Source organism: Notamacropus eugenii, chromosome 4 (genome assembly GCF_028372415.1).
Source record: "Notamacropus eugenii isolate mMacEug1 chromosome 4, mMacEug1.pri_v2, whole genome shotgun sequence".
Classification (NCBI taxonomy): Eukaryota; Metazoa; Chordata; class Mammalia; order Diprotodontia; family Macropodidae; genus Notamacropus; species Notamacropus eugenii.
Genome location: NC_092875.1, coordinates 21,870,995 through 21,886,177, shown reverse-complemented (window position 1 = coordinate 21,886,177; position 15,183 = coordinate 21,870,995). Strand labels below are relative to the sequence as shown.

General features: G+C 45.9%; 1 protein-coding gene across 2 annotated transcripts in view; it reads left to right on the top strand.

Annotated features, from left to right (window-relative positions):
* The first annotated feature begins 640 nt into the window (after window positions 1–640).
* The window catches only part of LOC140499120 (small G protein signaling modulator 1), a 112,452-nt gene continuing 97,909 nt past the window's right edge, over window positions 641–15,183 (top strand). For both annotated transcript variants that reach the window (XM_072600137.1, XM_072600135.1), the window contains exons 1-2: window positions 641–780; window positions 899–942. In XM_072600137.1, the coding sequence (XP_072456238.1) occupies window positions 762–780; window positions 899–942 (63 nt within the window). In that variant the 5' untranslated portion in view covers window positions 641–761. The remainder of the gene's footprint in view (window positions 781–898; window positions 943–15,183) is intronic.

Genomic DNA, 15,183 nt, shown 5'->3' with positions numbered 1-15,183 from the left:
TATTAGTATTCCCATTTTACAGATGAGGAAACTGAGGCAAACAGAGGTGAAGTGACTGCCCAAGATCACACAGCTAGTAAGTGTCTGAGGTTGGATTCGAATTCAGATCTTCCCGTGGGTTCTGTCTACGGTGTGCATCCCCTGAGGTTGAGAAAGATTACACAACTTGTCCAAGGTCACGCAGCTAATAAATACCAGAGCAGACCTGGGTTCAAACTGCCCATCAGTGTGACCCAGGGAACATCACATCAATTTCTCGGGGGATGGTTTTTCACCCTGAAATGAAGTAAAAGTATGGGATGGGCTCTAAGATCTATTTCAACTCTAAATCTATGAGTCCAGGACTCTTCTGGGCCTCAGTTTCTCCATCTGTAAAATGGGTTGGTCTCCATGGTTGCTAAGGTCCCTCCCACCTCTAAATCTGAGATTTTACTGTGCTTACACTAGATGTTCTCAAAGGACCACTGAAACCTAGAACCCTGCATCAGCTCTCTAGTCCACCCCCTTTTCCAGGACCGGGAGCCCCTTTAAGAAAGGGGCTGGGTAGCGGGGCCCCAGCGGCTGCCCAGGGCCTGACGTCGCGCGGACGCCGACCAGCGGTCATTTTGCACCCTCCCTCCGAGCTCCAGGCTCCGCCCGCGCCGCCGCCACTGCTGCCGGAGGTGCTGCTGCAGAAAGGATCGTGGGAGCTGGAGGAGAGACAGAGACAGAAACAGAGACCGAGACCGAGACGGAGAGACGGAGACGGAGACGGAGACGCCATGGCCACGGCTCCGGCAGGTACGGACTGCAGGCAGGAGAGAAGGGCTCGATCGAGGGAGCGCAGCCTCCCACCCCCCGCGCCCCAGGCCCCCAAAATCCCACCTAACCGAGACCCCTCCCTCCTTTCTCCCTACAGAGGCTGAGACCCGTCAGAGGCTGCTACGCACCGTCAAGAAAGAGGTAGCTACGGAGGGACCCCTGGCGAGGGGCGGGGGGGGGTGGTGGTGGTGTGTATGCTGCCAGACGTGTGGGGATGGGAGGGGGCCGTAGCTGGATGGTGATTTTTTTGGGGTAGGGGGAGAAGATGAGGGCCTAAGAGTGCTGCTACAGCTGCTGAGGCACATCTGGATGCCGGTTTGCTTATTTGGCGGTGGGAGGTAAGGGAAAGAGAGGAGGGGCCGGTGCTCCAGGTAACAGCACCTCGGGGTGCTGCGATCGAGCGTCTGCTTCTCTGTTTGCAGGGGCAAGGGGCTTGAGCTGGGGTTGCCTATCTGGACGAGCACCTGCTTGGGGATGGGGGGGGGCGGTCCCTTACTGTGTGTGGGTAGGGCTACTGTCATCAGACGGGGAATGGAGGGGTATGCGTGCTGGGGCTTGGCTCAGCTCACTGACCCAGGGTGCTTTTGGGTTGTGGGTGCTGGCCTTCTGCAGCTGGAGATTTTAGAGAGGGCTAGGTCCAGATCGCAGGCTTTCCCCAGCCCTCCCCGAACTCTTGGTTCCACCTCTGAGGGCCTTCTACTCCAGCTGCCGGGATTGCTGGGTGAAGAGGATGGTTTCCCAGCTTTTTCTCTTTCTGGACTGGAGAACCACTGAACAGCTAACCAGCTGTTTCTCCAATTTCCCCCCAGGCCATGGGGAAGGAGGTGGGCTGTGGCCTCTGACTGTGTCCTCACCTTCCCCAGCTATATAACTTGGGGGAGATGGGCAATTCATCATCTCCTGGGTTAAGGAGACTGGATTCCCCCCAGAAGAATGTGGGCTTTGGTCCACACCAACTCCCCCCACCAGTGGATGAAACCGATCCATGCTCTTTTTTTTTTTGCCTGGTGAATGCAAATGAAGAGCTTGGCCAGTCTGAGGACCCTCCTGCATAGGATGTCTCTGCATGGGCTCTCAGTCTGAGTGCTAGGTGTGGTCCTAAGGGGAGTTGGGGCGGGGGAGTAGCAGGCCAGGGGTGATAGAAAGCTGGAGACATTGGTACCTCCCCTCCGCCCCACAGCATGGCAATGGAGGCCAGTGCTGCCAGACTGGCGGAGAGATTGAGATCTGGAGAACAGGACCTGTTGCTGGATTTCTTTTCTTCTGCCATCACTCCTCCCTTCTCTTGCTGGAGAGCAGATCGAATGGTGTCTGAAACAGGGAGCCTTATTATCTTGGTAATTAGAAAACTAGCTCTTAGATCTATTGGTTACACAGAGAAAGAATATTGCATCTGGCGTCAGAAAATCTGGGTTCGAACCCTTGCCACCCCTGTAATGTTGGATGAGTCCCTTCTCTCAGCATCTTAGCTTTCTCATTTGTCAAATTGAAGGGAATGGACTGGACCGTCCCTGAAGTCCCTTACAGCTCTAGATTGGACTGATCTGGTGAGGCAAGAGAGTGATTTAAAGTCAAGGGCTTTGGGTTTGAATCCTGGCTTTGTCATTATCGATATGCAAATCAATTAGCATTTACTAAGTGCCCACTTTGTGCCAGGCACTGGTCTAGGCGCTGGGCATCCAAAGACAAAAGTGGAACGGTGACCCTAGATAAGTCACTTAACTTTGTAGTACTCTTGTCAATTCTTTTAGACTGTATTGCAGAGAAGGTCTTTCCATTGGTAAGCATGTCGTCATCCTTACTGGATAGGATGTGTGTGTGTATGTGTGCACATGTGTGTCTGTATACACACATGCATGTGAGCATGCACACACACATATACATGTATATGTACACATATTCATGTGTGCATGTATGTAGATGTGTACCTTATATCCATCACAGATCCAGTCCCCATTTCCTACTACCTTCTAGGGAGCAGACATTACTCTAAACATTGGGGATATGGAGACAAAACCAAACTCTGCCTTTGAGGAGTTTACATCCTAATAACAATAATAAATCATGTAATATAATAAATCAACAGGCATTTCTCAAGAGCCTAATATGTATGAGGCACTGTCCTCATCTGGCACTTTTACTTCATCTAGAAAACAAGAGGATTGGACTAGATGAATGAATGAATGAAAGAATGTAAGAAAAAGTACCTCCCAAATGCTTGCTGTGTTCCAGGCGCTGTGCTAAGTGCTGGAGATGCAAATGCAAGCAAGCAGAACAAAGTCCCTGCCCTGTGAGAGCTTCCAGGCCAATAGGGGAAGACACTTCAAAGGGAGCTTTGGGGAGGGGAGGGCATGTGTTCAGTGGAAGACTGTGGAGACTGCCTGGGAATGGGTTCTACTGGGAATTGATTCCAGGTGAGCCATGAGAAAGCTCAGTTCTTGGAGTACCAGGGGTAGAGTCCGGGATAAAGTGGGAAGGGGAAGAGACTGGGATACTCTCTAAGGTCCCTTCCACCAGTTTCTGTATATGATCCTTGGCACCGGAGAGACAGAAGCAGAAATGAAAACATCTCTGACTCCAAGAGGGCTTACATGTTGACATGAGGGAGATAACATGTACATATAATACATATCATGCATGTAATACTCAGATTATACACTCTATTATATATAACATACATTATACAGTATGTATGTATGTCATAGATTATATGTAATACATGTATATATACATACACATGCACACACACACAAATAAGATAATTTGGGGAGAAAGGGCACTAGAAGCTGGGGGCACCAGAAAAGACTTTCTTGGAGAAGGTGGCATTGGAGCTGAGCTTTGAAGGAAACTGGAATTCTCATAGACAGAGGTGGGAAGGAAGTGCATTTCAGGCATGAGGGACAGCCTGGGCAAAGGTGTGGTGATGAGAGATGGAGCCAGTTTGGACCAAAGATTGCATGAAGAGGGATAATGTAGGATGAGCCTGGAGAGGTAGCTTGGAACCAGAGCAGTGACCCTGGAGGCAAGAGGACCAGAGTTCAAATCTAGCTTTTGTATAATCTGCCTAGCTTTTGACTTACTAGCTGTGTGACCCTGGGCAAGTCACTTAACCTCAACTGCCCCCAAAAACAAAATGCCAAATACCCTCCCTGGGATTCAGTTTCCTCATTAGTCAGTGAAGGAGAATGGAACTTGGTGAACCCTAAGGAGGATGGAATTTAGAATTAGAGTTTTTGAGTTCTGCCACCAACTGTCTGTGTGCCCTTGGGCAAGTCATAGCTTCTCTGGACCTCAGTTTCCTTATTTTTAAAATCGGAGGTTAGACTAGATCACCTCTTTACATCCCTTGCAGGTCTAAATCTATGATCTTTTGTCCCCAAAAGAAAAACTTAACCTAATGCAGAATACAAGTTAGAAAGAGCCAAATGTTGCCTTTGAAAGCTAAAATTATGAGGTAAGAATAAGAGCTAGCATTTAGATAGGGCTATAAGGTTCACAGAATACTTTACAAATATTATCTCATTTTATGCTGACAACATCCCTGGGAGGGAGGTGCTATTATTATCCCCATTTTCCAGATGAGAAAACTGAGGTGAAGTGACTTGCCAGGGGTCAAGTTGCTCTTAAATATTTTAGGTAGGATTTGAACTCATGTTTTCCTGGCTACAAGCCTAGTGTTTTATCTACCACGTTGGCAAGAGCGTAATAATAGCAATAATGTTAGCTAAGATTTATATACTGCTTACTATGTGCCAGGTGCTGTGCAGGCACTTTAAAATGATTTAAATAAATTATTTTAAATAAATAAATTTGTAAATAAATAAATCATTAAAAACAAAATTTTAAATAAATAATATTTAAAATTAAAATTATTATCTCATTAAAATAATTTAAAATTATTATCTCATTTGATTCTCACAATAACCCTGGGAGGGAGGTGCTGCCCCCATTTTATAGTTGGGAAATTGGAAGCAGATAGTGCAGTGACTTGCCCAAGGTCACACAGGCAGTAAGTGTCTGAGGCTGGATTTGAACTCGGGTCTTCCCTACTTTAGGTCCTGTGCTGAGGACCTGAGTTCTGCTGCCTACTACCTGTGACACCTTAAGCAAGGCACTCCCCTTCCCCTTCCAATTCTCAGTCTCCTTATTTTTAAATTGAGGAAATTGAACTGAATGTTCTGGAAGGTGCCTTTGAGCTTAAAATCCTATGACTAAGAATTAACCTTTTCCAAATCCACCAGTGTTTGACACTGGGGGGTATAATTAAGGCAGTGATTGGCTGCTAAGCCTGGATGCTCTTTCCAGCCCTGCCTGTACTGACAGCTTGGATGTGCTCTGTTTGCTTGGTCTCTCTCTGTTTTTTCCTTTGTGCTGAAGGAAGCTTCAAAGGACGGAGGCAGAGTCCAGAGCTCCAAGTCTGAACCCGTGTCTGGATCCAGGAAACAGAGGCTGCAGATGTAGCTGGTTCCAGTTTCTTAGCATCAGCTAGCTTGCTGTAACTTGAAAGCCTCGCCTGTATCCCTGGGATACTGACTCCTGTATTCAGTGCTAAAGGTCTCTGCCCAAAAACAAGGGGCTGTTAGGATCCTTATTTTAAAGCTGGGTGAGGTCTCGGGGAGCAGTTGCTTCAACCTCCTTATTTCTGTTGTTGTTCAGTCATGTCTGACTCAGTGACCCCCTTTGGGGTTTTCTTGGCAAAGACATTGAAGTGGTTTGCATTTCCTTCTTCAGCCCATTTTACAGATGAGGAAACTGAGGCAGACAGGGTGAAGTGACTTGCCCAGGGTCACATAGCTACTAAGTGTCTGAGGCCAGATCTGAACTTAGGAAGATGAGTCTTCCTGATTCCAAACGTGGTGCTCTATCCATTACACCATCTTATTTTACAGAGGAGGAAACTGAGGCACAGAGAGACAAAAGTGAATTGCCCAAGGTCATACAAGTGGTAGATGTCAGAGACAGGATTTGAACCCAGGACCTCTAACTTCACAGTCACCTGCCTCACTATAATCCAATTTATACACAAGTTGAAACATCACCCTACGATGTCATTCCAATGAAGATAAAAATTGCTATTTCCATTGTGTCAAGTCCTAGGCTAAGGGTTCTTAGCCTGGGGTCCACAGGCCTCTTAATTTCAGGGAATCCTTGAACTCAGATAGGGAAAAATTACATTTTCATTTTTATTAGCTTTCAACTGAAAGTTGGCATTTCCTTTAATTATTTTAAAACATGATTCTGAGAAGAGGTCCATAAATTTCACCAGTGACTGCCAAAGCAGTGGCAGGGAGGTGGAGGGGTCCTGTGACACCAAAAAGGTTAAGAACTCTTGGACGAGATGGAATTCAGATCATATTCTTAGAGTTGAAAGAGACCTAAGGGATCATGTAACTCAACTCCCACATTTTTACAGATGAAGATACTGAGGCAAATAGAGGTGAAATGACTTGTTCAGGGGTCACCCAGCTAGTGACTGAGGCAGGATCTGAACCCAGATCTTCCTAACCCCAAAACAATCCTTTCCCCTCTGCATTGTTCCATGCTGCTTTGGATGAGTCCATGTCCAAAGTGGAACGATGTCAGAATTCTTTTCGCTCTAAGCTTCTTAGAGCAGGGTTTGAGGTCTGATATTTTCCCCCCTATTCTTTGGAAGATGCCAAGGAAGGACACTGATCTGGCCCAGATTTTCTGGGGGCAACCCTCTGATCTTTGCTGAGTAGATTATAGCCTTACCAGGCTTTTGCCTGCAGAAATCAGATAATCAAGAGAAAAGTAGAAGCCAAGGCCTGATTTGTTTAGATGAGGTGGGAAGTAGACTCTTTCCTTTCAAAATCACTTCCTCTAGACCTCGGTTTCCTCATTTGAAAATGGGGATAACATGTCTCTCCCTGCCATACATGCATTTAGGGGCAGTGCTTGGTAAACCTTAAAATACTCTAATCAGCTAGTCAACAAGCATTGATTAAGCACCTACTGTGTGCTAGGCACAGTGTTGAGCCCTGGGGATACAAAGAAAATGTGCTTGCTTTCAGGGAGTTTATATTCTAACAGGGAGACAACCTATATCTATAAATAGGCATAATAATAGTAGTAACGGCATTTATAGAGCGCTTTTTAGTTTGCAAAGTGTTTAACCAATCTTATCTCATTTGACCCTCGCAACAATCCTGGGAGGTCATCGTCATCATCGTTACCCCCATTTTACAGATGAGGCAATCAGAAGTTAAAATAACTTGCCCAAGGCCACACAGCTAGTAAGGGTGTGAGGCAGGATTTGAACTCAGGTCTTCCAGACTCCAGGTCCACTTCAGTCTCTAGCTGTATGTATGTATGGCACGTAGAAGATGTACACAAGAGTATATGGAAGGTCACCAATACTGAGTGTCCTTAGTTCCTTCTCATCAGTAACAATAATGTCCCCCATTTGTTTAGTCCTTTATAGCTTAAAAACTGTGAAGAGCTCTTGCTTTTACATCTCCTTCACTTTTAGCCATGCCTCTCTCTCCCCCATCCAGAGATCCACTGCTTGTAATAGAAAGTTGTGGGGGAGAGTTGGAGGAGGATAAATTCAGTAAAACTAACCAATGCATGAGGTAAGTCTGATAGCACGTGCAGTATTCTGCACCCGTAGGCCCCCACTTCTGTAAAGAGGGGAGGAAAGGGCACGCTCATATCTCTTCTTCCAGGATAGGCTTTGGTCATCATGATTATTATTTATAATCTGTGTAGCCCTTTACATATGTTGCCACATCTGAGCCTTACAACAGCCCTGTGAGAGAAGTTGGAGGGTACGATATCTTTATCCTGCTCCACCCCCATCTTATAGATGGAAAGATTGAGGCCTAGGAGATTAGAGGACATGTTCAAGGTCCTGTAACCAGCAAGAGGTGGAACCAGGACTTGAGCCCTTGTCTTCTGACAGGCTTCCTTGTCCTTTCCACCGGTAGTTTCTGGTAAGTCATTGTTACAACATTTTTTAGGAGTTCAGTTACGACTTGAGTTAATTCAATTAGTTGAATGACTTATTAGTTAATTAGTTCAATTACTTTTTGAGAGGATTTGCATTTTAAAAGAAGAGCTATGGGGAGAACCTCCAAAAGGTACATACAGATCATTGAATTCCACCCCTCTAGCACTGGAGGTGAAGAAAAAAATATGGGGGCATGGGGTAGGAAGTAGATAGCTGTGAGAGGTTATTATAGAATAAACACTACCACCTTATGATGACTGGTGAGGGGCCTTAGAACTGGGGATGTCAGAGCTGGGAGGGGCCTTAGAACAGGGGATGTCAGAGCTGGGAGGGGCCTTAGAACACGCAATGTCAGAGCTGGGAGGGGTCTTAGAACAGGGAATGTCAGGGTTGAGAGGGGCCTTAGAACAGGGAATGTCAGAGCTGGGAGGGACCTTAGAACAGGGAATGTCAGAGCTGGGAGGGGTCTTAGAACAGGGAATGTCAGGGTTGAGAGGGGCCTTAGAACAGGGGATGTCATGGTTGGGAGGGACCTTAGAACAGGGAATGTCAGAGCTGGGAGGGACCTTAGAACAGGGAATGTCAGAGCTGGGAGGGGTCTTAGAACAGGGAATGTCAGGGTTGAGAGGGGCCTTAGAACAGGGGATGTCATGGTTGGGAGGGGACTTAGAACTGGGGATATCAGGGTTGAGAGGGACCTTAGAACAGGGGATGCCAGGGCTGGGAGGGACCTTAGAACAGGGAATGCCAGGGTTGAGAGGGGTCTTAGAACAGGGAATGTCAGAGCTGGGAGGGACCTTAGAACAGGGAATGTCAGAGCTGGGAGGGACCTTAGAACAGGGAATGTCAGGGTTGAGAGGGGCCTTAGAACAGGGAATGTCAGAGCTGGGAGGGACCTTAGAACAGGGAATGTCAGGGTTGAGAGGGGTCTTAGAACAGGGAATGTCAGAGCTGGGAGGGACCTTAGAACAGGGAATGTCAGAGCTGGGAGGGACCTTAGAACAGGGAATGTCAGGGTTGAGAGGGGTCTTAGAACTCAGAATGTAAGAGAGGGGAGGGAACTCAGAGAGGACTGGAAGTGACTTTGCCAGAGTCACACAGCCCTGTTTGTGTGCAGACATGGACTTGGTAGCACTCAGACATGCCAGAGGAGGATGCCATTCAGGCCAGTTTTATTCCCATAATCCCACTCCCCTCTGCATGGCCTCCTTGCTTCATTTTGTTTGGGTGATGCTGAGCGAAGGACTATTTTTTGTTGCTGTGGCAACTATCCTTAAGCCTTGGGTCACATGCTGCGGATTTGATAAAAGAACCATCATGTCCCTCTGGTGCTTCTGTTGGCCTTGGAGCTGGGAGGTGGGGGAGGGGCGGGGCCTCCATGAGGTTGAGATGGGGATGGCCTGTGCTGGGCAGACTGGGAGCAGGTGGGAAAATGCAGCTTCAAGGGAGAAGAGGAAATAGTGTAGCTCAGAATCAGAGCTGTAGCTGCCAAGTAATGGGAGCAGCAGCTGTCCGTCGGGTTGTTTTAGCGCACAGTTACTGGGCAGAGCCTTTGAAGGGGAAGGGAGAACAGATGTGTGTGTGTCTGTGTGTATGTGTCTGTGTGTCTGTGTGGTGGGGGTGGGTGGGTACGACAAAGTCTGGCCAAGCTAAGTAGGTCACAGAAAATCTGGTGGCCATCGCTAGAAAAGCCTCACCAGAGGGACATGACGCAGGGACCAAATGTACCTGGACAGGTGTTGTTCTTACCCACATCCCTTACATTTTAACTGCTACAGGTTCTAAAGCCAGAACACTACTAAAGATTCCACCAGGACAGGAGTTCTTAACTTGGGTCAGTGAATGTGAATGGGAAAAAAGATATCTTTATCACAAACTTCCAACTGAAATTTCATATTTTTTTGATTATGAACATAGGCACCATCAGTTTATTCTGAGAACAGATCCATGAATTCCAGCAGCCTGCCAAAGGGGTCCATGGCACACAAAGGAACCCCTCATTAGGACAAGGGCATTTCCATCTGATGGAAGGAGGGCAGAATGTGGAGTTGGGAGCACCAAAAGAGAAACCTTGCTCTATTCTTTACTGCTGCTGGGTCTTTGGGCTGGTAATTTCGCTTCTCCAGACCTGAGTTTCCTTATCTGTAAAGATGTCTAATATAAGCTTCTTGAGGCCAGGGTCTGGTTTGCTTTTGTCTTTGGATTCCTGACTTATGGCACTGTGCCTCATAGAGTTGCTGCTGTCACGTCCAATTGGCAAAGATACTGGAGTGGTTTGTCATTTCCTTTTCCAGCTCATTTTGCAGATGAGGAAACTGAGGCAAACAAGGTGAAATGATTTGCCTAGGATCACACAGCTAGTAAGTGTCTGAGGCCAGATTTGAACTCTGGAAGATGAGTCTTCCTGACTTCAACCCTGGTGCTCTAGAACAGAAATTTAATGGATGCCTGACAGATTAAGTTGGATCAAAATTAGAGGCTGGGTGCTCTCCAAGGTTCTTCCAGGGATGACATTCTCTGAGTCTGTGGTAATGGAAGGTGGATGGGTGCCTTGGGGGAAATTGACCCTTGAGAAGGTCATTGGGGAGCCTGGAGCCTTGGTATCACTTCAGTCTTGGCAGATTAACCGAGCAACAGCTTTCCCAAGATGCTTTCCTTAAGGCATCAGGTTCCCTAAATAGGACTAATAGAGCCTGGTGGATTGCTAAACTGGCTCACACTTTCCTCCCCAGTGGCTCTTAGGTATTCCCAGAAGGAGCATGACCAACTGCTGTTGACTTGGTGGTTTTCACTGAGAATCTCCCTCATCTCCAATCCTGCCCTCCATGCCTGCCCCAGTATGACAGAAACTCTGTAATACATTCTAGCTTATCAGAGTAGATTGCTGAGACATCACAGAATCATAGATTTATGGCTAGGAGGAGGAACCTTAAAAGTAATCAAATCCATTTCTCGAGGAGGAAACTCACCCAGGCAGAAACTCAAGCCTTGAAGGAATGGGAATTTCACTTTTGAAAGAGACAGTGGGGTGTCAAGGAAGATTCAGACATTAGGTGGTACAGTGCTCGGATTTCTAGTGTTATAATCAGGAAGACCTGAATTCGACTCCATCCTGGACACTTACTGTGTGACCCTGGGCAAGTCACCTAACCTCTGCTTGTCAACTTTAAAATGGGGATAATGGTAGCACCCATTGCACAGGATCAAATGAGATAACATATGTAAAATGCTTTGTAAATCGTAAAAGTGCTATTTAAATGCTAGCTACCCTTAACCTGGATTTCTGGGGGTCTGTGAATTTGGATGGAAAAAAATTACAATTTTCCTCAAACTTTGGTTCCACTTTTAATCTTGTGTATTTTATTTTGTACATCTGAAAACATTCTTCTGATAAGGGATTTGTAGGCTTCATCAGGACTACTGATGGGTCCACAACACAATAAAAGGTTAAGGACCCCTAGTCTAAAGCATGTTGGGGATTCATTCATAAGATCATGGATTTAGAGAGCTGGAAAGGTCTTGTCTAATTCAACCTCCAATTTTTAAAAGAGGAGGAAACTGAGGCCCAGAGATATTATCTGATCCACAGTCACATTAAAAATGGTGGCACTGCTGGGATTCCTTCCTAGGTCTTACAACTTCAAACCTATTGTGCCTTACTGCCTTCCATTAGGATAATGGGCTTCCAGACGAAGGTTTCGAGAAGTATGGAAAGAATCAAAAGAGAGATAAAGGTGGGAGAATGAGAGGACCACCTATGTAAAGCTAGAAGAGATTTTTGAGCTCATCTACTCTCACTGTGTCATTTTGCAAATCATAGATCTAGAGCCAGCCATGCCATTGAGCCTTTCCATTTTACAGATGAGGAAACTGAGGTCAGAGTGCAGAAGGAACTTGGTTAAGTTCTCACAGATAGTAAATAACTGAACTAGAATGAGAATCCAGGGCTTTTGAATCTCAATATAGTATACTTTCTATCCTACCACATGGCAAAGAAGGAGATGAAGGTAGGGATGAGAGTAGGGGAGAGATGAGTTGGGTGGGTTGTAGGCATCCCTGCCTGGCTCTTGAAACCTGAAAGTCCAATGGAAGGTCTTGGGTCCAAATTCCACCTGTCACTGCCTGGGATACCTTAGGCAAATCACTTCCACTCACTGGGCTTCAGTTTCCTCATATGCAAAATGAAGGTTTGGATATAACATAAAAAAACCTGCCCACAGCTGGGGCTCAATAAATATTCCATGACTACTTGAAGGCTGGAAGAATCTGGTGAAATATTTCAGATTTTCCAATTTCTATGTCTTTTACTCCAATCAGTTTGTTTGCAACTATGCCTCCTGCCTGCAGACAGAAGCAGCCCTCCTCATGAATTATGCAAAAAGATGAGCATCTTGGCTTTTCATGGTTTGGGGCTCCAGAAATGTGCCTTCCAGGAGATATTGATCATTTTTGGTTTTTGCACTCAGTAGTATTTTTTTTCCAATTACTTGTAAAGGAGGTTTTCAATATTCGTTTTTATAAGATTTTGAATTTCAAATTTTTCTCCCCCCTTCCCTTTCCTCCCCGCTCCCCAAGACAGCAAGCAGTCTGATAAAGATTATAACGTGCAATCATGTTAAATATATTTTCACATTAGTCATGTTTTGAAAAAAAGAATCATAGCCAAAGAAAAAAAAACAAGAGAAAGAAAAAACCAAAAAAGGTGAAAAAAGCGAACTTCAATCAGCATTCAGACTCCATAGCTCTCTGGGTATGGATCAGTAGCTACTGATCTTGGTGATGGCCTGCGGTGGCCCTTGATGTCTCCTGATCAGATGTCCACAAGACAGTCCGGGTGCTTGAAAGAGTGTGGGCTGCCATCTTTAAACTGATGTCTCCCCGATTTAAAAAACCAAAACAAAACTGCAGCGTCCTCCTTGGCTTAAGCTCCCTGTCTGATGGTTTTATTTAGGCTGAGAAGATTTGGAGGCAGCTGGAGGACACAGTGGATAGAGCACTAGACCTGGAGTCAGGAATACCTGAGTTCAAATCCAGCCTCAGACACTGACTTGCTGTGTGACACTGAACAAGTCACTTTACCTTGTTTGCCTCAGTTTCCTCATCTGTACAATGAGCTGGAGTAGGAAATGGCAAACCATTCCAGTATCTCTGCCAAGAAAACCCCAAATGGGATCAGGAAGAGTTGGACACAACTGAAATGACTGAACAACATCACACACACATATATATTTCCTTCCTTCTCCCCAGCCAGCTCCACACTGTCAATAACCCAGTGTGTGATTTTGGGTCAAACACTCTTCCCCTTCTTGACCTTAGTTTGTTCATCTGTGGAATGGAGGTGGTGATGGTGGAGATCAAAGGTCGCTAAGAGTCTGTGGTATTTAATATGTACTAACTCCCTCTGGTCATTACTGATAAGAGATTTTAAGAACCTTGAGAATCTTATAGTCTCTCTACCCTCAGGGCTTCCATTTTAGATTTATTGAATCTTGCTAGAGAATGGAGTTTTTGGAGAACTGGGCTCTTGGCAGGCAAAACAAGGGTGAAATCAGACTCCTTCCAGGGCAATGAGATGAGATGGGTTATTTCCCAGTTTCTCCCGACCACCCTGATTTAAAGAGATGTTTTGTTTCTCTGTCTTTTCACATGCTTACTTTAGGCTGAAAGGAACAATACAGAAATCTAGTTCAACTGCTCCCCCTTGATTTTTCAGAAAGGGAAACTGAGGCCCAGAGAAGGCTTGTAGAATCATGGAGCTGGTGCTGGAAGGGCATCAGAGACCACCTAGTGTTACCCCCTTGTTTTAAAGAAGAGGGATCTGGGGCTTTATTGGGGATAGAATCTTAAGTTTAGAGTGAGAAGTTTATCTCAGAGCTTATCTCATCCCACCAGCTCTTGTCTCAGGGGACAGAACTGAGGCTCAGGGAGGAGATTTGCCCCAGGTCACCAAGGGAGTAAGTAATGAACTTGGGATTCAAATCTAGGTTTTCCTAGAGTTTTGACGAGAGCAACTTTTAAAAGCCCACTATGTGCCGGAGATATAAAAACAGCCTCTGCTCTCAAGGATTTTGCAGTCTGCTAGACAGAGTGAGGAAAGAATACTACTTGTACATAGAGAAGTAAATCCAAAGTATACTTAAAGTCATATGAAGTAATTTCTAGGAGAGAGGGCTAACAATCCAGGTGGAGGATGGTGGTCAAGAAAGGCCTTGTGGAGGAGGTGGCACTTATGAAAGAAGCTGGGGGCTGTATAAGGCTGAGGAGAGAGGGGCATGGGGAGGTGCCTGTGCAAAAGCTTGGAGGAGGGAGATGATGTTGTCCATGGTGAACAGCTGGGGGACCAGTTTGGAGTGAATAGGCAAGGAGAAGATTGATAGGAAATGAGAAAGACTGGACTTTTGCCCCAAATCCATTGTTTTTTACCTTTGTTTTTTCTCCTCTGGTCCAAAGCAGAGAGGAGTACTGCAGCTTCCCTAATATTCAGTCTCTGCGGGGAATTCTGGGCAAAGAGGATGGGTGCTCTGACTTTGCCTTAAGAGTTTGTTGGATTGAGAAAAGGCATATTTCCAGGGACTCATAGCTAAAGGAATGTCTAGGACAAGACTCTATTGTACAAAGTGACAAAGAACCTAGATGTGGGGAAGTGGGTTTGATAAGGGAGGGCATGACTAGATTGTGTTGAGCCCAGAATGTTTCACAGAGGAATTTGGGCACTGATAAGTTGCCTTCCCTCTCTCCAGCACTCCACATTCTCATCTGAGACAACATCTAACGTTCTGTTCCTCATTTGAGAAGGCAATAGGAAGCCATTGTAGATTCTTGAGCCAGGGAGGTGACATACTGAAGTCAATGAGTCTGGGGTTGGTGGATAGGCAAGGACTCTTGGAATATTCTCTTAAAATGGCTTCTGCTTCTAGTTTCTCCTACTTCCTTGATACTGCTGCCAGAAAAATCTTTTTGTTTAATGCATAAATTGGGTTATGTCAGTTCTGTGCTCAAAAATCATCAATGGCTCTTTGTTCCCAATGGCTCCCAAGTAAAATTCCAGTTCTTTTGCCTGGCATTCAAGGCTCCCCAAAGTCTGGCACCAAATGATCTCTCCAACTTTATTTTGTAATTATGTCTCTCCACATATTCTATTCTCTAGCTAAACTGGACAACTCTGCTTCCTAGGCAAGGAGGGAAGGGAAGGGAAGGGAAGGAAAGGGAAGGGAAAAAAGGGAAGGGAAAGGGAAGGAAAGGGATGGGAAGGGAAGGAAAGGAAAGGAAAGGAAAGGAAAGGAAAGGAAGGAGAGAGTGAAGGAGGGAGGAAGAGGACCTCCCTTGCTTTCTCCTTTCTTCTCCCCTTCCTCCCTCCTACCATCTCTCCCTCCTTCCCTCCTTCCTTCCTTCTTTCCTTCTCTCTCTCTCTC